General features: G+C 31.3%; 4 protein-coding genes across 10 annotated transcripts; 2 read left to right on the top strand and 2 right to left on the bottom strand.

The window, feature by feature from the left end:
- Window positions 1-1,627: 1,627 nt before the first annotated feature.
- Window positions 1,628-2,627, top strand: LOC118033469 (germin-like protein subfamily T member 2). Its single transcript, XM_035038472.2, has one exon. It carries the CDS (start codon window positions 1,859-1,861, stop codon window positions 2,519-2,521), a length of 663 nt encoding a protein of 220 aa, XP_034894363.1. The 5' UTR covers window positions 1,628-1,858; the 3' UTR covers window positions 2,522-2,627.
- A 2,829-nt stretch (window positions 2,628-5,456) lies between these two features.
- LOC118033473 (germin-like protein subfamily T member 2) lies at window positions 5,457-6,450 on the top strand. The gene has a single exon (XM_035038476.2). The coding sequence runs from the start codon at window positions 5,682-5,684 to the stop codon at window positions 6,342-6,344; it is 663 nt and encodes a 220-aa protein (XP_034894367.1). The 5' UTR covers window positions 5,457-5,681; the 3' UTR covers window positions 6,345-6,450.
- Window positions 6,451-6,626: 176 nt separating this feature from the next.
- On the bottom strand, window positions 6,627-10,262 carry LOC118033471 (transcription factor bHLH79). Of its 7 annotated transcripts, XR_004684862.2 has the most exons (7): window positions 9,732-10,262; window positions 9,078-9,281; window positions 8,783-8,848; window positions 8,439-8,507; window positions 8,244-8,321; window positions 7,387-7,476; window positions 6,861-6,999 (listed from the first exon to the last, which is right to left on the bottom strand). XR_004684862.2 is itself a non-coding variant. In XM_035038473.2 (6 exons), exons 1-6 carry the CDS (start codon window positions 10,008-10,010, stop codon window positions 6,871-6,873), a joined length of 825 nt encoding a protein of 274 aa, XP_034894364.1. In that variant the 5' UTR covers window positions 10,011-10,262; the 3' UTR covers window positions 6,627-6,870. The 7 variants fall into 7 exon arrangements, 6 of the variants coding, with proteins under 6 accessions (XP_034894364.1, XP_073261148.1, XP_034894365.1 ...); XM_035038473.2 differs by lacking the exon at window positions 7,387-7,476 and having other exon boundaries at window positions 6,627-6,999; XM_035038474.2 differs by lacking the exon at window positions 6,861-6,999 and having other exon boundaries at window positions 7,151-7,476.
- Window positions 10,263-17,829: 7,567 nt separating this feature from the next.
- On the bottom strand, window positions 17,830-19,339 carry LOC118033474 (uncharacterized). The gene is made up of 2 exons (XM_035038477.2): window positions 18,442-19,339; window positions 17,830-18,258 (listed from the first exon to the last, which is right to left on the bottom strand). Exons 1-2 carry the CDS (start codon window positions 19,243-19,245, stop codon window positions 18,103-18,105), a joined length of 960 nt encoding a protein of 319 aa, XP_034894368.1. The 5' UTR covers window positions 19,246-19,339; the 3' UTR covers window positions 17,830-18,102.
- Window positions 19,340-23,204: the final 3,865 nt, after the last annotated feature.

Here is a 23,204-nt window from a genome sequence, read left to right as displayed (position 1 = left end):
TTATGTTTTTTATTATTTCCATTAATTTTAATTGTCATTTATGCATTTCTATAGATGTTAGTTGAAAATATATAGATGTTAAATTTCTATAGATATTAGGTTGTATATAAGATTTTCCAATGGAATCAATTAGTTTGTGGTTTTTGTAAAAATTTGCAAGTTTGAAAATTATGGGTAGTCTCCAGTATAAGGGAGGTGTTGCCAAATATTTTTTAAATAATCGAAGTTAATTAAATAATTATTTGTATAAACTTGTGTAGATGCGTAGAATGAAATCAACAGGACATCATCAGCAAACGGTTGCAGTTAGTTCTTCTAGTAGCGAGGATGACTTATCCTTAGGTGTTGATCACGAAGAGGCATCTGCGCCAACTTATGATGTTGTCTCTTCTAGCGGGATTTCACAGCACAGAGGCGGTGTGCCTTCATAACAGGGTCAATTCACCCGCAAGTACCAAGCACAATGAAAGGATGACCTTTCAATGTCAGTTTGTTTAGGTTTTAGTTTTTTTACTTATAACATAATTTATGAACAACTAATTAATATTTTATTAATTTTATTTAATTTCAAGTTCACAAACATTGAGATTGCCCGAATAATAACATTGGTGTTTAAATCATCGATGGAGATTCTATTATTTCAATGGAGTCAGGTTTTCAAATATCCTGAGTGGAGACCTAATATCGATGCATGGTTTCAACGATTTCAGGTAGGTGTTAACTTCTAAATTCTAGCTTATTTTTAATAAATTATTTTTATAATTTTATATTTTGTATTATTTTTATTTTAAATGAATTATTTATACACATCAAAAATTTGAGTGGGATAACGCGAAACAACAATGTGGTGGGAGGGTATAGGAGAATCATACGGCAATTAGGTAACAATGAAAATAATATAATTTTTTGTTTTATAATTTTATGTTCCAAATTCTAATTTGTTACTATGGAAGTAGGTTGCGTGATTTTTTATATGACAAAAAAAAAAGCAAAAAGATATGCGAGAGATAACAATCTAGAAGGCTGGAATGAGGTGGCAGTTTGACATGAATTTAAACCGTCATTCATCTCGAGGGATATATGAACAAAATATATTGAGCACGTAACGTCTAAGTGGTTTACATGACGCTTACAGTTTAGTGCCGACAACCGGAACCGGCAATTCATGGTTCGATGACCACGCACACCGACGAATCTGTCCCGTTCAGTGCACATGCGAAGCGGATAGTGATTTACTGTTGGAAATATAGATGGATTAAGTCTGTCGGTAAAGTTCTCACGGAAAAAAAAATTGGCACACTTCCCCTCATTTGTAAGACCATCAGTGTTTAGTTTTTTTTTTTTTTTTATTTCCAACAAAAATAGCGATAGAAAAAGGAATTACCAATGATAAATATTCCAACAGACACAATGATAAATATTCCAACAGACATATTTCATTGGTGATGCTATCGATAAAAATATTACCCATGAATTATATATCTTGTACCGTTAGAATGTATCTGTTGGTAAATTGTTTAACAGTGTAGTGCCTCTTCAAATGGGTGCAAGGAAATCACTTTGATTTTATGTTATTTCATTGTCATTGACCATTTCAAGTCTCTTTAAAATATCTCAGTTCCAGCCTTTCCATTCTACACCATTTCTTTCGCCATCTCGCCAGCTCGTGCCACAAGTCAATCAACCGCACCTATTTTTCTTGGTCGTCATTAACTTGCACATATTAGGGGCAAAGATTGATAATGGGGTTCTGAAAGAGATAAAAGAGCAATATATAAAGACCTGTGATCTTTGATTATTACTGTATCCGCTCACTCACTTTCCAATCTCCACCCTGCCTACTCTTTCTGCAACAGCCATGATCTCTATGCCACCATTTCGCTTGCTCTGTACCCTGATAGGGTTGTTGCTTCTTCCCTTGCATATCAACTCAGCTGATCCAGATCCACTGCAGGACTTCTGTGTTGCAGACTTAAAAGCTCCCCTCTCTGTAAATGGCTTCCCTTGTAAACCTGAGGCAGAAGTAACTTCAGGTGATTTTTTCTTTGATGGGCTAAGCAAAGAAGGAAACACAACAAACATATTTGGTTGGTCTGTGACTGCAGCAAATGTCCTTGCCTTTCCTGGCCTCAACTCTCTTGGAATTTCCATGAACCGAGTAGACTTTGCCCCTGGCGGACTGAACCCACCTCACTCACATCCTCGTGCGACTGAGACTGGTGTGGTCATTGAAGGGAAGCTACTTGTAGGGTTTGTAACAACTAGCAATGTGTTTCATTCCAAAGTATTGACTGCTGGGCAGATGTTCGCTGTTCCTAAGGGTCTTGTTCACTTTCAGCAAAATGTTGGGGAAGGGAAGGCCCTCCTTTTCACAGCTTTCAACAGTCACCTGCCTGGGTCAGCCGCCGTCCCAAGAACTCTCTTTGCTTCAAGACCTTCAATTCCCGATGATGTGTTAACCAAGGCCTTCCAAGTAGGAAATGATGTAATCGACAACATAAAATCCAAGTTTAGTTCTTGAGCGTTCTCACGTATCCTTGGTAGATTTACAAGGTGATCCTTGCGCTTGTCTCTGCTCCTTTCCCATACCCTTCACAAATAAATTATCACATTGAGGTTACTGTTCCCATGTTCTGTTAATCCTTGTTACCTTCTTTGTTTCTTTCACTTGTCCTTTCAATTTTCGTTTTTCCTTCTGCTAGGTTTTAGAGTAATAACAAAAACATGTGAGGAATGATACCATTTTGTTTTATAAAAAAAATCAAAATGAAACTATTTTGAGAAAAAAAATAATAATAAAATAGTCAATAAGTTTCGACTGGATTTTTCTCAGGTTAACCAAAACGTGGATCAATCTAGGTTTTTGACAGTTTTACACTCGGGTTATATGGTCAAAGATAAGACCAGTAGACACAACTAAAAACTTTAAGGAAATAATAATTAGGTGCATGACGATAAATAATTTTGTATGGAGATTTTTTTATTGAGAATAGGTGTAGAAAGATAATTGATAATATAAGTAGTCATGAGAAAAGTATCTTCCCAAAACTATTGCAGAAGATTAGAATGTGAAAGTAATAACAGATCGACTTCAACAATTTATTTATGACAACGTTCAACTGCACCCATTTGTTGATGGGTGTATAGACATAATCTTCGATGATGAGTTTCAATTTGAGTTAAAAGCATAAACATTAAGCGATATTCACCTCCCCAATCAAATTGGATATTTTTTATTGTATGATTAAATTGTCGTTCAACGAAAGTTTTAAAGTGTAGGAACAATTTTTCTACATTAGATTTTAACTTTAGAGGAAACAACCATATGAATTTAGTGCAATCATCTAAAAAACATATATAATATCAAGCACCGTTGTTTGACAAGATAGATGCTACTCCCCAAACATTAGTATGCACTATGTCTAAAAGATTAACAAATTTATGGTTGTTGGTTGTGAAAGACAATTGACTACTTCTAGCTAGTTGACAATCTAAACAAACTGGAAGTATTTTATTTGTAACAAGTAACATAAATGCATAAATTGATTTTTGAATAATTGGAAATGAGGCATGGCCCCTAATCTAGATGAGATCCAAAGCCCACAAGTCCCTCAAGTCCATGGACCCTTCCTTGATATCCATATCCCAAGAAGGTACCATTAAAAATTCAATCTTTCCATTCATCTTTTCAAACGATAAAAATGATTACTTTTTGTTACATTCATGACTGATTCTTATTTGGGTTTTTTATCAGATGATGCAATTCAGAGGGCTTTGTTCGGAAGCTCCTTAGTTTAAATCTAGCCAGAGGTTATGTGCTTATATAACTTGCAGTGCTCTACGTGAAGTTAATATTTTAAATTCGTCTCAAGAAACAACATTTTCTTGGTTTGATGCTTTATGTATGTGAATCTCTCTTGTAAACCAAACTTTTTCCAGTTGCTAAGATTTGTTTCCTCCTAACATTTGTTGTGTGCTGCTCTTGTGAGTGTGAACTTCTTATGTGATTTCTTGAACTCTAGATAGTTACTTATCTTTTTCTTTTTTTTAATATATAATTTAGGTGAATAAGATCGAGTAACTTCAGCTCCGTTTGTTTGCTGGAAAGTAGTTTTTTTTTTTTAAAGTAAATTCTGAGAAAAGTGAATGCCGAGAAAGTATTTTCCAATGTTTGGTAGTGTAATGAAAAATGAGTTGGAAAACACTTTCCAGTGTTTGGTTATGTCATGAAAAATGAGCTGGAAAATAACTTATTAATATTTTATTTTTCTCAAGTTTATTAAAATAATGAGGAACAAATCTTACAAATTAAAAAGTTGAATGAGAATAAAATTGAAAAAAAATATATAATTTCATAAATTATCTCAAATAAAATAAATAATAATCAAAATAATAGAGATCAAATCTAAAAAATTAAAAAAAAATAATAAAAGGTGAAGAAATTAAAATAATAATAATCAACATTTCATAAATTATTTCAAATAAAATAAGTAACAATCAAAAGAATGATGACCAAATTTGATAGATAAAAAATTTCAATAAAAATATGATAAGAAAAAAGCAAATAGCAATTATAAAAATAAGGACCAAAGTTAATATAAAAATAAAATTTTAAGAGATGAAATTGAAAAATAAATATTCAAAGCAAAAATATATATAGCAATCAAAAGTTTGAGGATTAAATTTAATATAATCAGAAAATAATGACATTTCTAAATTTTTCACAACTTCCGGAAAGTGTTTTCCCCCCAAATTTTTTAGGAAAACACTTTCTTGAAAACCAAGCCAAATTTTCTTTTTACTGGAAAGTGTTTTTCATTGACCAACTTTTCTACTAGCAAACAAACACAAGAAAGTTTGGAAAGTGATTTCCCGAAAACCACTTTTCAGAAAACAAACACAGCTAAAGGGAAAACACTTTCCTGAAAACTAAGTTAAATTTTTATTTGACTAAAATTGACTGGAAAGTATTTTCCGTTGACTAACTTTCTTAATAACAAACAAACATGGAAAAGTTTGGAAAATAATTTCCCGAAAACTACTTTCTGGAAACAAACATGGCCTTCATTTATTATATCTTTCTTTTCACAGTAATAATTTATTAGAACATATTCATGTATTATGACCATTTAAGAAAACAAAAGGTATACCAAAGCCATTTAAGAAAGAGTAGATGGATGTCTAAGAATCCAACGACTCCAGCCACTATGTTCCCAACAATCGACATCAAGAACGAGGACCGCAGTGGAACAACTACTAAAATGACCAGATCCCATTGGCTTAAGTGTTGCACAATACGTTTTCGGAAGAAAATTTTGGCTCAAGAACAATCCTTTTTCCTCGTATTTACACTTCCTCTTCAGGATGGGTGCAAGGAAATCACTTCGATTATATGTTATTTCATTGTCATTGACCATTTCAAGTCTCTTTAAAAATATCTCACTCCGGCCTTTCCATTCTATACCATTTCTTTCGCCATCTCGCCAGCTTGTGCCACAAGTCATCAACTGCACCGATTTTTCTTGGTCATCATCAACTTGCACATATTAGGGGCAAAGATTGTTAATGGGGTTATGAAAGAGATAAAAGGGCAATATGTAAAGACCTGTGATCTTTGATTATTACTGTATCCGCTCACTCACTTTCCAATCTCCACCCTGCCCACTGTTTTTGCAACAGCCATGATCTCTATGCCACCATTTCACTTGCTCTGTACACTGGTAGGGTTGTTGCTTCTTCCCTTGCATATCAATTCAGCTGATCCAGATCTACTGCAGGACTTCTGTGTTGCAGACTTAAAAGCTCCCCTCTCTGTAAATGGCTTCCCTTGTAAACCTGAGGCAGAAGTAACTTCAGGTGATTTTTTCTTTGATGGGCTAAGCAAAGAAGGAAACACAACAAACATATTTGGTTGGTCTGTGACTGCAGCAAATGTCCTTGCCTTTCCTGGCCTCAATTCTCTTGGAATTTCCATGAACCGAGTAGACTTTGCCCCTGGCGGACTGAACCCACCTCACTCACATCCTCGTGCGACTGAGACTGGTGTGGTCATTGAAGGGAAGCTACTTGTAGGGTTTGTAACAACTAGCAATGTGTTTCATTCCAAAGTATTGACTGCTGGGCAGATGTTCGTTGTTCCTAGGGGTCTTGTTCACTTTCAGCAAAATGTTGGGGAAGGGAAGGCCCTCCTTTTCACAGCTTTCAACAGTCACCTGCCTGGGTCAGCCGTCGTCCCAACAACTCTCTTTGCTTCAAGACCTTCAATTCCCGATGATGTGTTAACCAAGGCCTTCCAAGTAGGAAATGATGTAATCGACAACATAAAATCCAAGTTTAGTTCTTGAGCGTTCTCACATATCCTTGGTAGATTTACAAGGTGATCCTTGCGCTTGTCTCTGCTCCTTTCCCATACCCTTCACAAATAAATTATCACATTGAGGTTACTGTTCCCATGTTCTGTTTAATCCTTATTACCTTCTTTGTTTCTTTCACTTGTCCTTTCAATTTTCGTTTTTCCTTCTGCTAGGTTTTAGAGTAATAACAAAAACATGAGAGGCATTTGCATCAGTTGTCCTTCGCCACAATCACCCAATTCAAAACATGGATTTTGCACCTTAACAAGCATATTCCGACAACAAGGTAGAAGAGTTGTAAATTAGAAGCACAATCCTTTTGGTACAGTTATCTGAACTGAACTCGCTCTAGGAGATTCCGTTTAGATACACATGCGTAAAGGCAAATTCAGTCAGATGATACGATGCAATTAAATATCAGATGTATTTTCTACAAATGAGATGAGTAAACACATTTATGCACTGGGAAGCCAGTAACAAATTTCCCTCAACAAACTAAATAAATCTAGCTCCCTGATTACGTTGCTCTTTCGAAACTTCCACCAACCTGCATATGTAGCCATTCGGATTGGGATCCTTGAACATATTCTCTTGTTGGTTGTGGGCCAGATATCGTCCCAGTAGCTACAAATGGCTGTGCCCCAAGCTACAAGAAGTAATCGAGTGGTTGAACAAATCACACGACAGAGAAAACTAACAGAAATATTTACTGGTACATCTATACTCTCTTCATGAGAAAACAAACACTCCCTTGTTTATAAAGGTTCAAACTATGTTTATATGTAAATGCTCTATGGTAATGAACATATGAATCAACTATATAATAGCAGGAGAGCACAACCCCCACCCCTCCCTCCTTCCCCAAACAGACACCCATGGGGGATGGGGGTGGGGGTGGGCTGGAATGATGCAAAACCAAACATAAGTAATGGAGTCCCTTGACTGGATTACGAAAACATCATAGAATACATTTGTTTGCTTGTTCAAAAACATGAGCAATTGTTAATATGACATGAGATTGACAGCGAGAAACCTCTCTTGAAGTTAATATTGCTCTCACTACGAGAAACCTTTGGCTGCTTTTTGCGTGCCCATGTGTAAACCTGTCAACCTACATGCAAAACTGGGGCAACAGCAGTTGGAATTCAGTATGTCTTTAGGGCAATTTTCCTAATTGCACCAAACACAACTTTATTACAGATCCTGGTTCTTAGACATCAGAAATACTGAATATTAGAAGATGTTAACTTGTTCACATTCAGTGCAAGCTACCACATGCGTGCCCATGTGTAAACCTGTCAACCTACATGCAAAACTGGGGCAACAGCGGTTGGAATTCAGTATTTCTTTAGGGCAATTTTCCTATTTGCACCAAGCACAAAACTCTATTACAGATCCTGGTTCCTAGACATCAGAAATACTGAATACTAGAAGATGTTAACTTGTTCACATTCAGTGCAAGCTACCACATGTTGGCACGGTGGAAGCATTGCCTAACAATCAGAATTCTTGGCAGCCTTTCAAAACCACTACACAGAGAGACCTATAATTGAGATTTTCAAAACAAAGCAGTTGTCTTTAATCTGTAGGCTCTTCCCTCGTCGAAACAACAATCTTAACCAGGAGATGAAAGAAAAATCAGCTAGCAAGTATTTAAAATTGCAATGGTGCAATCTGGGTCAATAGCCAAGACAAGTGCTCACCACTTAACTTTCCACCCCGGCAGTATCAATATCACATTTATTTTCTTGGTGGTCATAGTTATTACACGGGAATCAATAATGGCAAAGCAATTGTAAGAAAGATGCCAGAAACTACCTCCCATACTATGGTAAATAAATTCTATGATGATGTAAGACTCAAGTGCTCAATCAAGTTATGTCAACTTACATCTTTTGGATGAAGGTATTCAGTCGTGGGGCTAGTGTTCATCCTTGAATTTACTGCTTCTAGCTTCATTGAGAGGAACTATAAAATCAAATTAAAAAAAGAATAGATCCAGGTTCAACTTCAACAGAGCATAAAGAAAATAAATGGTCTTGAAATGGCAATGAGCAATTGATCATTATAAGATTGGGATACTACCTCAACCTGACATTGGAGTGACTGGATATAATTAATTATCTCATCAAGGACAAGTGCTTTGCCGATAACCTAGTTACAAGAATAAAACATACATGTATTGCGTTAGGAAATTATTGTGGTTTAGATGACACTGAGTTAGGAACTTAGGTTGCCACCTTGGATATTCCAAATTGTCGGTTAGGGGATAGCTAAATTACGAGGTATCTAGTATGGAACACAGCAGAGACAAGGCAACAGGTTCATCCTAAGTCTACCTAGACCCTTTCTTTAATATTTTTGTCGGAAAAAATTTTCCAGGACTATAGTAAAACGACTAAGAGAAGACCAGCAAGACAATTGAGCACCTTATTACACCCAGGGACCAGATCTTGGAGTATGTTCATCCTCTCACTAATCTTTTCTCTCCGAGCCTGCCAAAAGCAAGTCTACAGTCAGCAACAGGTTTCAAAAATGATAATCATTCAAACGTCTAAAGGCTCAAACAGATAAACAAGTCCGCAACAGTCTAGCAAAATGATTTTAATTTCATATCAACCTGAATACATTTTACACGAAGAACATGAAAGTCCCGGTTCATTCTTTTTCAAATTGAGAAACGATTTAAAAATTGTCAAATTTAAGAGGGCGGAAGCAAATTACTCTCTCCGCTAAACTGTGGCTATCAGTCGCTTGGCCCCTTCTTGCTCTGACATGAATATAATCTTGCTTAGGCGGCTCTGATGGTTTACTGCTTTGTTCGGCTGTCTTGTTATTAGCAGCAGAACTTGCTTCAGTTTCAGCTCTTGAATCGTTGTTTTCACTCCTTGATCCCGATATTTTCCTCCGCTTACCATTTGAATCATTCTATCACAAATACAAAGAAAAGAAAGGTATAGACATGCATCATTTTCAATTCAAGGAAAAATTCATTTATATCTCCTAACCTAACATCTTAAGTCCAAAAAGGCTGAAAATTTCAATCCATAAATAACAACCCTAAACTCCATTCAAAGGTTTATAATTGCAAAGCAAGTAAATAGAAGAAAATTCAATTCCCATTTAACAGAATCCAAACTCAAAACTCAACTTTCTTCAAGAGCTATTATATTCAGTTTATACATATAAAGAGTGGCAATCTAAGAAAAAGTATCCTTTAAACATTTTCATCAGCAAAAAAAAATAATAATAAATAAATAAACATTTATCATTTTAGGCTTAAACTAACCATTCCAGCTAGAAAAAAGAAAAGAAAAAAATCCAGCCTTTCGAGAAACCAAACGAAAGGAATAAAAAGAAACTGAAGTAGAAACAAACCAAATCATTGGCACTGGTGGTGGTAGAAACCATTTTGGACGAGTCATCCTTCTCGGAACTGAAATCTCTGGTCTTCCTAATCCTAGTTCCATTTCCACTACTCTGATCTGTCAAAGTGGATTCCTCAAGGGACCCATCTGGGTCGGCCAAATTATCCATCCGGAGGCCCAAACGAGTGGAAGAAGGAGGAGGAGGTGGAAAAGGCCAAATCTCAGTTAATGTGTAGGAAGATGGGTTGGCCGCAGAGAAGGAGGTCTCGTTTATCAATGGAGGATCCATAATGGATGGGATTGGATTGGATTCACTAGAGAGAAGACAGCGTGTACCTGTGAACTATAAGTTTACGCTTCCTCAATGTCAGACTGGGAGTGAGAGTGGGTTTTTTTTATTTTTTTTTCCCTGTGCTTCGGGGAGAGAGAGAGAGACTGAGCTAGAGTGATTGTTTTTTAACTATATATGCGCAGTATGCTCCCCCTGCATTTTATCCCTGTCTGCACATATCGAGTCTTTAACCTCCTCCTCCTCCTCATCATCATCATATTATTATTATTGCTATTGTTACTGCTCTACTAATTATTTTATTAAAAAAAAACTAAAAGGTTATGAGATTTTATGCTTCCTAATCCACGGTATTTTTCTTAATTTTTTTAAGTTATTTTACTTTTTCTTAAGTGTCTCCTTGAGTTAACGTGAAATTGGAATTGGTGATTTATTTTGCTAATTTGATATTGAATTCTCACAATGGCGGAAAAAAAAATTTTAATGTTGGGAAAATAGAATTTAATTTAATTTATTTAAAATAATTGAAACTCTATGGGTTTTATTACAAAGTAAAGTAAATGTTGCCCCTTCTTTTGCACTTTTTTTTTTTCAGATTGATCCTTTAGATATTGTTGACGTGGGATTGAACTTGATAATCTATTTTATTTGACTTGATTTTAGGTTATTGAGGTGCCGAAAAAAATATTCTAAAGCTTAATTGATACTCTTAATTTAATAAAATAGAAAGTAATTTTATTGATTTGAAATAATTAAATATTCAGGGATTAAGTTTGAAATATATATATATTAAAGCTATTATGGTAGATGAATTATACAAAGACAATACTCGAGCGGGTTTGATAATTTTTTTGAAAAAAATAAATAAATATGCAAGTTTTTCAAATGTGTTTTTTTTTCAAAAAAAAAATCAAATTATAAATTAAAAAACTTATAAATTTTAATTAAATATATTGACAACCATCTATGTCGAAACATGCAAAAAACAAAGTGTAATGTGTTTATTCAATTCACCTTATTACAGGTCAAAAAAAAATTTTAATACAAAAGAATTAATGTGTAGTTATTATTAGCGTGTATTTTTGACATTGAGTAAAAAATATAACCATGAATTAAAAAGTTGATTTTTATATATAATAAAATAATAAAGATCATATGCATTAATAAAAATATATAAAATCTCAAACTAATTTTTAACGTAGTAGAAGAACGGAATGATATTGCAATTGTTACAGTGAAACATCATTTTCTTAGCCTTTGTATAATAAGTTTTTAAAAAATATATATAAATAAAAAATTATAAAAGAGTAAAGATAAGAACAAAGAGAATTGTATAAATAAACCAAGTTTAGACTGATAAATATTCAAAGTGTAAAAAATAAAAAATAATATTTTTGTCTAAAAAAAGTAAAGAAAAAAAAATGAAATACTAAAAAAATATTACAAAAAAATAAAGATAAGAAGAAAAAAAAAAGTGATAAGTAGATCTAATATAATAAAAATATCAAATATAAAGAGAAAATAAAATATAAGAAAAACTTGTTTTTTATAAAAAAAAAAATAAACCAAAAATTACAATTCTACTATCGTTATAGTAAAAACAATTGGCAAAATTTATAATTATATTATTTCTATAGGAAAGCACTATATATATATATATATATATATATATATATATATATATATATATATATATATATAATTTTCAATAAAATATCAGTTGAATGAAGTTTACCAAATAGGTAGTCAATGGTGAAATTGGATTCCACTGTTGACTATCCTACTAATTATTTGTAACCAGTGTTATAAAATTTATAATTATATATATATTAAATGTACTTTAGAATTTTTTAGACTTTATAACTTTTAGGTTTAGTCTTTTAGTTTTTCATAATACCTGGATTTCTTAATATTCTTTAATATTCATATTTCTTTTTTATATATATAAATATACTTCTTCTTTTTTATTTTAAAGATTTAAAATATATATATATATATATAAGAAAATGTATGAATTTCTCTTTTAATTTTTTTTTTGTTTTGATTATGCATATTCTTACTTGTTTTTTATCTTTTTAATGTGTTATCAGCATGATTACTCAACTTAATTTATATTGAAATTTTGGCATGCATGAACTCCAATGTTTCATGGCCTATATCAATTTTAATTTTGTTTTTTTTTTCATTATTATTTATACTTTATGGAATATATTTGGTTTTGTAACTTATTTTGACAAATTTTCATTCCTTTTTATTCATTAAGATTTAAACTTTCTAAAGAACTAGTATTGTAAGTTCATGAAGAATTAAATAAATCAAATACAGTTCTTGAAGAACTAATATTCTTAAGGAACTAAATAAATAGCATTCTTAAAAGATTGATTTTTTATATATATATTCATGATTTTATTTAATAAATTATTTCTTTTTTTATATATAATATCGAATATGATGAAACTTGAATTTACCGCTTTTGATGCATCTGGAAATAATTTTTTTGTCATGGATCCCTAATACTGATATTCATCTGGAAGCTATGAATATTGGAGAGATCATCAAAGAAAAAAATAATGCATCATTTCAGGATCGTGTAAAAATAATGATTTTTGTTCGTCACCATCTCAATGAAGGATTAAAAGTTGAATATTTCACAATAAAAGATCCTCTTATTATGTGGCAAAATCTAAAGGAAAGATATGACTACTAAAAGTTTATCATACTTCCTCAAGCTCATTATGATTGGTTGCACTTGAGGTTGCAAGATTTTAAACCGGTTAGTGAATATAATTCAGCTTTTTTTAAAATTACCTCACAGCTGAAATTGTATAGTGAAAATATCATAAAATGTTAAATATTAGAGAAAATATTCTCTACTTTTCATGCCTCAAATATTTTCATGCAACAACAATATAGAGAACACAATTTCAAAAGGTATTCAAAACTAATTTCATGTCTTCTTATGGCTGAACAAAATAACGAGCTTTTGATAAAAATCAGTAATCTCATTCCACAGGTTCTAAACCATTCCCTGAAATGAATGAAACTTTTGTCCAAAAAACAAGAAAGAACCAAAGGTATAGATATGATAAAAATAAATGAAAAAGAAGAAGAGATAATCCTTCGAAAGGCAACCCACCATAACACCAGAAGTGGAGACATGATGAGCCCAAACAAGAAAATGACAATAATTTGCATGTACATGAAGATAAGTGTCATATGTGTGGTATTCATGATCATTGATCTTGTACTTGTCGCTCACTAAAACATCTTACAGATTTATATCAAGCATCTCCGAAACAAAATGTAGTTGAGATGAATTTTATTCGTAAAGAAGATTTTGAAGGTCATAATGCTTATCTTGATGTTAATGCTTATCTTAATGTTTTTGATTTCTTTAAAAACCTAGATAAAACAGATAGTGTGTTTAGTTGTGGAATTCTTGTGAATGAGTAATATTTTTTATTTGTATTAAGATATTTATCCTATTATATTTTCAATAAACAATTGTCAATTTTATTTTAGTTAAATCATACAACTTTAATTATATTTTGAATAGAGGCATAACTTTTCATTATGGAGATTTATATCTATCAAACACTGCAACAACACACATAATTCTCAAGGAAAAGAAATACTTTGAATATTTGACATTAACCAAACATAATGTCACTAAAATATCAGGTCTAGCAGGCATGATTAAAGACTTCGGAAGAGCTAATATTTTGTTACCAAATAACACAAAACTTGGCATTAAAGATGTATTACATCCACTTGAGTTCAGAAGAAATTTACCTAGTTTTAAAGATATATGTGCTAATGGTTATCATATTGAAACAATAGATGAAGACAAAAAGGAATATCTTTATATTATTTCATATATTTAAGGCCAAAAGCTTATACTTGAAAAATTACCTACTTTCTCTTTTAGAATTTATTATACGATCATGAAATCTATTGAAATAAATTTTGTAATACACCAAAAGTGTTCCGACCTAAAAATATTTATGCTTTGACATGATCAACTTGGACATCTAGGATTAATAATGATATGATGAATTATTGAAAACTCACATTGATATTCTTTAAAGAACCTGAAGATTCTTTTACTAAGTGAAAATCTATGCGCTGCATGTTTTTAAGATAAATTAATTATCAAACCATCTCCAACAAAGGTTATTATACAATCACTATCTTTTCTCAAAAGAATTCAATGAGATATACATGGATTTATTCATTCACCATGCAGACCTTTTAGATATTTTATGGTATTGATTGATGTATAAAGTAAATGATCACATGTTTGTTTACTTTTTGATCAAAATGTTGCATTTACTAGATTAATAGCACACATTATCTGACTATGGACGCAATTTCCTAATTATCCAATCAAGAAAATTCGATTGGACAATATTGGTGAGTTTACTTCTCAAGCATTTGATAATTTTTGCACTTCTATTAGAATTGATGTTGAACATCATGTTTCCTATATACATACTTAAAATGGTTTAGCATAATCATTAATAAAGCGCCTTCAATTAATTGCTAGACCATTACTTATGAAATCAAAATTGCCTATATTTATTTGAGGATATGCTATATTACATATTGCATCATTGGTTAGAATGAGATCAAGTGTTTACCATAAATATTCTCCTTTGCAACTTATTTTTTGTATACCACCAAATTGGTTAGAATTAAATCAAGTATTTACCATTAATATTCTCCTTTGCAACTTGTTTTTTGTATACCACCAAATATATTTCATCTATGAACTTTTAGTTATATAGTTTATGTGCCCATAACACCCTTACAAAGGACTAAAATGGATCAACAACGTACAATATAAATTTATGTTAGTTTTGATTCTCTATCTATTATTAGATTCTTTGAACCTTTAACTAGTGATGTTTTTAAAGTATGTTTTGAATACTGTCATTTATGTCGGTTTTGATTCCCTATGAGATTGGTCTTAGGTATTCTAGTTTCTTTTAAAACTAGATAGCAACTCCTTTATCTTTTATTTTATCAAACCCTAATGCATTAATTTATCTATTATGAATGATTTATGATTATGTCTTTGGTCATGTTGATTTATTTTATTTGTGTTAAATGATGTGTGTTGCATTGGTTTTCTCATGTCGAATGATTTGTGTTACATTATCAATCTTACATGGGGCGTTTTGATTTTAATATGTAGAAGTCTTCGTTTTATGCGAGGATCTGTTTTTTATGGGTGCAAAATAGTTAATTTATGATTGGATGTGTAAATTCTATGTGAGGATATGCTGATTTTTAGTTAAAAAAGAATTTGTGCTCCTATAGTAATTTTTCAACTAATATAATAAATGATAGGATTATTTTTATATTTCAAAGAGTGGGTCCAAAGCTTAATTTTCAACATCCATACAGGTTTAACACCTATTTTAAAATTTTGAATTGACAAAATCTTCTAGGGATTAACATCAATATTTTTTTTAAAATTCATAAATTAATGAAATTTTTTATTTTTTAAAGATTGATATCAATATTTTAAAAAAAATTCTAAATTGATAAAATCTCTTATTTTGAGGGATTAATATTAATATTTTTTCATAAAATTTCCAAATGAACAAAATCTCTAATTTTTCAGGATTAATGTTAAATTTTTTCTTAAATTCCCAAATCAATGAAATTAATAGTATATTTTTAGGAATTAACATCAATATTTTTGTTAAAATTTTCAAAAATAATGAAATCTCTTATTTGTAAAAATTAGTAACAAAATTTTTATTAAAATTATAACGTTGATGAAATATTGTGTTTTTAAATATTAAAATTAAAATTTTTAATTCAAATCAAAATACGATAAAATCTTATTTTTTAAGAGATTAATATCAAATTTAATGATAAATTTTCAACATCTCTTTAAAAAATAAATATAAAAAATTACCATAAACATCTTATAATTTATTTCATTTTACATTTTGCCTATAAACTTTCCATCGTTATTCAACTCAAAATTTAAACTAAAAAACATAAATTTATTCTCATATACAATATAACAACGTATCATTTTCTTTTTCCCATCTTCTTCCATTATTTTCTCCTCTCTCTGATCCCTTCTTTCTTTTGTTTTAATTAAAGGAGAGAAGATTGTTTCAATCAAAGACAGAAGTTTGTTGCAGAAAATTACGCGAGGATTTATTAGTCTCTAGAACAGCAAGAGGGGGGCCTGTGAAGACAGACCGGACACAATCTCCGTTCACTGCTTCTTATAGAAATTTCAAGGTAAATGTTTGTGTTTGATCTCATGGCTCTACCTTAACCAGCTCCGTCTAGGATACAACCTGGCAATTTCAAGCACTTGATGCCCCTGGTCAAAACAGGCCCTGATGGGTGCAACAGAAATGCAAGGACTTCCCTCTGGGTCTCCGATCCAGGTGCAAGCGACGAAGATTCTTTGAAGAAATTGCACAATTATTAAGCATATGTTGGTTATTTCTTTATTTTTTCTCCCGTTATGAATATGTCAAAAAGTTCATGAAATTTCCTTTTTCTTTGTGCAAATAGAAGTTCAATATGAAATAAATCAATTTCATTTGTCCCTCTCCTCCTCATAAATCCAATCAGTTTTTTTTATCCGGGCTTTATTTTCTCTCATGAAAATAATTTATCATGGTTTTAATTTGGGAAAAAAATTAGGGATTCGAGAGATTGGTGTTTGTGCATGTTTTCATTTGACTGAATGATCCAAAACAATCCACCATAAAACAATAAACCCCTAATTTTTTCCAAACAGCAAAACCCAAAAACCATCACCATCAAAACCCAGAATAGTTGCAGATGTCATACTCTTCTTTGAGTCCATTTGTGGAGAGATTATCATGTAGACCAAAATAGCATAAGACATGTTTGTTAAAATACTCACAAAATTTCAAGCTTTGTAGACATGCTATAATTACTGGATTGACATTTTTTATTTGGTGGTATTTTTGTTATTTTAATGTATCTAGGGTGTTTTAGTTTTTAAACTAAATATAATGGTAATTTTAAAATAATTGAATATTTTTTGTTGATTTTTTTATGACAATCAAAGTGTTATGAACATGTAAAATTCATTATACTTTCTGTAATTTTTGAAATTATAAAAGCAAAGTGTAAAATGAAGTAAATTATAGCATGCTAATGATAATTTTTCTAATAAATATTATAAGCTCAAAAACAGAAATATACATTTAATAGTAGAATAAATTTAGAAAAATACATAGTAAAGATAACTTTCTATTTTATAAAAGATATAGCAAAGATAGTATCTACTTTCTTTTAGACATAACTAATCCAGTTTTTTTAAAACATAACTAATCCAATTCTTGAATTTGTAGAATTAATATCTCTTTTAGAATTTTTATTTTTTTTTAATTATAAGTAACAACTCTATAATTTATATTTTTCCTCGAGCTGGTGCGTTTTCATCACAATGCGACAATTCTTTTATTATTTTCTTATTTAAGAAGTTCAATTTTTCATGTTGCATGATATTTTATTTTATTTATTTGAATTTTTAAATGTGTTGGTTCGTTAAACGAGTATGATAATAAAATTTACCTCCTTTCCTCCCCTCTTTCTATGCAAGTGAATCTATACTTGTTCAATTAACTCTAAGAATGAATTTGAAATTTACACCAAGTCCCTTACCATGACGATAAATAATGAAAGAAAGATGATTATTAATTTTAAAGTCTATAAAATTAATTAAAATATATACAAGTTAATCTGAACATTTTATGATGATAAAAAATAATAATGAAAGAAAGTAAAAAATTCAGAAGAAACACACAAGTGAATTGAAAGTCATCCTATAAAAGAATTACAGAATAATGACTTATGACTAGATAAAGAGTCTGACCACTGGGAAAAAAAGAAAAAAAAGGAGTCTTTGAACAACTAGAAAAAAAGGGTAAAATCTTCATATCATATATATTTATTTTATATTTCTGCTTTCCTAAGCAAACCAAATATACAATCTGCGAGAGGAGACAAGAAGGCTTTTTGTTTATAACTTTCGGCTTCGCAACTATCTATGCCTGTGCTTCCAAATCATACAATCAACTCATCAATCTGCTCTTTGTACTGTAGTCTTGAACAACAAGATGTACACCTTTTGATCCATGGAGAAATATAGAAATCCCCCAACTGAATGCGTCACAAAAGACCCAAAACTTGTCCCCACAATGCAGTGCCAAGCAGGCCCATATGTCTTGTCAAAGTCCTGCACCCAGAAGATGAAGAAAGATTGTGCTGGTGGATGAGAAAATTACTTGCAACCAAGCTACATGATTCATCAATTATTATAATCTATGATTAGCTCGCAAACCCACATCATAAAACCAATGGAAAAGCTCGACTGTGTATGAACTGATCTCACAGTTTGTAATTAACTAATTTAATTTACCTTCTTGAGGGTGGATGCAAGGGTCCTGGAGGTGAACTTCTCGAGACTATCACAAGTATTCCTGGCGCAACGAATAGCGTGGATCTGCATAAATGGTGGCATGTCAACTGAAACAATCTTAGCTCCGTTGCTTGCAAGAAAATCTGTCAACTCTACTTGTGACCCACAGAAGGATCTCCTCCTTCCCGTCAATGAAACTGATGGCCTGCTCTTGTTCATATCATTCCATTCAAGTAGATCATGATGAGCCTTCACTTCCTTCTTATCTTTCACCGTAGAAGTTACCACTTCCTTGGATTTCGTTTCATCCACTCCTGCAAACTCTTCAGCTTTCTTCCTATTGTCCAGCTGCTGATCCTTAGATGACAGTTTCTTGACCTTCTGATCTTTAGATGATTCGTCTCCCTTCGCGGTTGCTGTTTTGCTCTCTAATCTTTCCACTACTTTTGTTCCGATAACCTTCTTCTTGGGCTGCTGGTGCTTCGGTTTGATGATTGAGAACCTGCAAGCATCAAAATCAGCAGAGACAGTCATGGCTTTGGCTTGCGAGTGGATATCTAAGCAATTAGGCTGCGGTGAGGGTAGGTGCTTGGTGGGTTTTTGGGTTGTTTTAAGATTGAGGCCTGATTTTGACATGAAAAGAAGTTCGGAAGTGGGTACAATGGGATCTGGATTTGTGGGTTTGGGGTGCCTTTTGCTTTTGAGAGTGGGATCCATGGATGTTGATGATGGATGGTGATTAACGGGGGAGTCGAAGTCTAGGGATGATGCTAAGATGCGCCTGTGGTTGGTGCTGTGTGCCATGTTATGTTATTCTCTGTTTTATTTGGTGGAACGGTGGTGCAGGGTGTCTCCTTTTGTTTTGGGGGTTGTTTGGGGATAAGGAAATGAGAAAAAAGGGTGGTGGGGAGGAGGATTCTCTATTTGATTGTTGTTCTACTGAATCAGTGATGGAATATAATTTAGTCCCTATGTTTTATCAAAAATAATACTTTAGTCCCTATATTTTATCAAAAATAATACGTTAGTCCCTACTGCGTCATAGATAACTAGTAACATGTAATAACAAACAGGCTAGAAGACAAATTAATTAATTTCATTAAGTTATGGTTAGAATTAAGTGTTTGTTGAGCACCGGGGGTTCATTGGATGGGGACATGCCGTGAGCCAGATCTGGTATTGTCTTTTTCTAACATGAGCCGGGGATGGAGGAGATGGAGCTGTTGACCGTTGACCGTTGACCGTTGACCAATCAATCCTGTTTGGACTGAGTTGTCAATAGCTTTGTTTACCACAATTTATATTACGTGTGGTGGGGGGAGTCTCATTTCTATTCCTTTATTTTTTAAAAATTATTTTTTAATATTATTATTATAAAATTATCTAAAAACATAAAAAAAAAATTAATTTAAAATAAATAAAAAATAAAATAATTTTAAATTTTTTTCAAAAATATTTTTAAAACACAAAATCAAATACAGCTTTAATCTCACTGTATTTGTTATTAATAAATATCTTCCATTCTTCCGTCTAATCTTAAAAAATTTATTTTGATTTTCTATGTTATTATTTTTTAAAATATTTTTTTATTTTTATTTTTTTAAAAATATAAAAATATATTAAATTTAAAATAAAAAATTAAAATATTTTAAAAAGACCAAACCCATCATTTCATAATCTTTAATCACATAGTTGTTAAACTCCCTTACTGTAATGATGATGAAGAGTTTGAAATGCAGACATGGAAGAAAACCTTCATCAATTATGGCCGAAGGCCTAGGAATGGGCCCTACCAAGTTGGGAAATGACTAGAGTGCCCATAAACTTACAAATGTACAGAGCAGCTTGTATCAAATCATGTTCTTCTGAAGCTTCTAATTCCATGGACTTCGATGCCTGGAATCTTTAAAAGCTCAACTACCGCCAGATGCTGCCGGGGAAGGAGAGGAGGGGACATCATTTGAAGGAGGGTTTGCTGGACGCCGTCGTAACATCCCGGAATTTTTAATAATCCCACATGTAAAAATAATTTGTTTTTAAAACAAACCACATCAATCACGTATAAAACTAATTCCTCATTCAAATAATTAAAATAACATAATAAATTTAATGCTTCTTCACATAAAATATATGTAATTAAATTAAATTCAGCATGATAATATAACTAAATTAAATCTATCGTGGTATTTAAATTCCTTTATCGCATGACTTTAACGATTTAAATAAATTACCTTAAGACATAACAAAAGAATGCAATATAATTGTAAAATATATTCATCTTTAAAATTACATGTTAATATTATCATAATTACATGTATTAATCTTATACAAAAAGTAAGGTTTTATATCTAATAAGTCATGCACTAAGGTAAATTAATTTGCATGATAAATAAAATAACAACATAACAGATACTAATTTAATTGAATTATTATTCTCATTTATAATTAAGTTATCAATAACTTAATTCAATTCCTTCACGAACGAGAAGAATTCTTACGGCCCAATCTTAATTAACAACTCGTAATCTAGGTTTTAACACTTACCAGCCAAATCTAGACACATTTTTAAAAACTAAGGAATCCATTCATCCAATTGCTTAGAACAAGGCACCCATGCCATCATATAGAGCAAATTGACCACTTCACACCAGGCCATCAAACAAGAAAAATTGGCTAATGCACAAACAAAATAATTATACAATTGGACTTTAAGAAAAACTTATTTAACATGTATCTAAACAATTTTAAATAGAATTTAAATAGCAAGGTATCGAGCATCTACCTGAAATTTGTACATGATATCGGTGCTCCATCGACAACCGCTCTTGTATCAACAACACACTATCAATTTCTCATACGATATCTTATCTATCAAGCACAATTTGTTTCATTAAATTAACTACCTCAATTATTATTTTTTTAATTTAAATATAATACAAATTTCTTTTAAATTTTAGTTAACTATCTCATGACCAGAAGTCAATAATCAATCTAGCATGATTCCTATACCCAACATTTCACAATTAAAATCCACCAAGTAAAATCCAAAATTTTCTCTCTTTTGGGACAAAACGTCCATTGTATACGGTATACGGGTGGAATTTTTTTTTGAAAATTCAAACAACAAAGTATGTACCAACATTTAAACAACTCAACAATAATAACATATTAGTAATCAACATCAATTTTTATCAATTAATCCTTCCCTAAAATTTTCTATTTTGGTCGGATGTGTTCATATAAATGGGGAAGTAGGGGTATATTTGTTTTTCCACAATAAATCCATTACCCAATCATCAATTGGTCACATTAATACATTACAACCAAAATTTCACAACAATAATTCCTTCATTTATTTGCTGAAATCCTAAAATATTAAAAGGATAATATTTTCCTTTTCAATTTACTTCATGCACTTATTACTTAATCTGTTTACATGACCTTAAACATCATTAAACCACACAATTTCAAAATCAACCATTAATTCTCAAAATCCTTAACTTTCATAACACTACATAAAACCTTAATATGGCATAAAAGGAATCGTCACATAATTCATCAAATTTAAATTTGACTTGTTGTTGATTTATATACCATAACAACATTCAATCTCAATTTCTAATGAAATATTTCCATTAAAAAATGTAAATAAGCTATAACCACCGATTTCCTAACCCTATTCATCATCATCATCTTCTTCTTCATTTTCCTTTTCTTTTCTTTTTTTTTGCCAAAAAAATACCAACAACCCCTATTTTCTCATAAATTTGGCTACCCTAACCCACTAGTGCTAATCTATATCTATATTAATAGTGTCAACATTCATCATTGGATTTTTTTGTAAAACTTCGAAACACAAAGTAAATAAACACACCTATTTTTTTATAACTCATTTATGTTTTAGGTTAATTTATTGAGATTTTTTACAGTATTGTAGTTTACTTTTATATTAAATTGTTTTATGGTTTTTTCCTAGTGAAATTTATTGTATTAATGTATGACATGGTTTGCTTGGGATTTGGGAGAAACTAAATTTTGTTTTTGACATTAAGTTTGATTTTATAAATTGGGTGTGTTATAATTAAAGAAATGATGGGTTTTTTTAAAAGATACCAATCATATTTTGTCAATTTTTATTGTGAAGTTAGAAATTTGAGTAAAATTGATTTTTTTATAGAATTTATAAAAAATATATATATTATTTTATATAGATTTTAAAAGAAATGAATAATCATTTCTAGATGTATAATTTTATACTTTTTTAATTTAACACTCTCTCTTTCTCGATCTCACTCTTTAGATTAGAATAAAAGCTATTTCTCACTGGGTTCGCTTAATATTACTCTTACTATATTAGTACCTCAAATGTTCATATTTGGTTTGATCGACTTTTCTATTTTATTTTTTTTATGTGTAAATTCTCTACTCTTGCTTTACCAATGATCTAGTCCTCCATACCCTTGTAGTTTTGTGTATCTAAGTCGAAAACTTCTTAAAAGTAACTTAGATTAATATAAAAATAGAATATTATTTAACATGTTTGAAATACTAGGATTCATCTACCATTATTTCATGAACTTTTAGACACTCATACTAACAACAAACGTTTTTTTCATCCATCCATCAATTCCCTCTTTTTGTTAATGGTTACAGCAAATTCAGACAACAAATCTAGTTCAGAGCTTAAACTAACATAAAAAGAAACTAGGAAGCATGCATTTTCTACCATGGGGGGCTTCGAATTTTAGCAACTGACTAATTGA

Source organism: Populus alba, chromosome 15 (genome assembly GCF_005239225.2).
Source record: "Populus alba chromosome 15, ASM523922v2, whole genome shotgun sequence".
Lineage (NCBI taxonomy): Eukaryota > Viridiplantae > Streptophyta > Magnoliopsida > Malpighiales > Salicaceae > Populus > Populus alba.
Note: the sequence above shows the minus strand (reverse complement) of the source record. Positions and strands in the feature narration are given on the sequence as shown.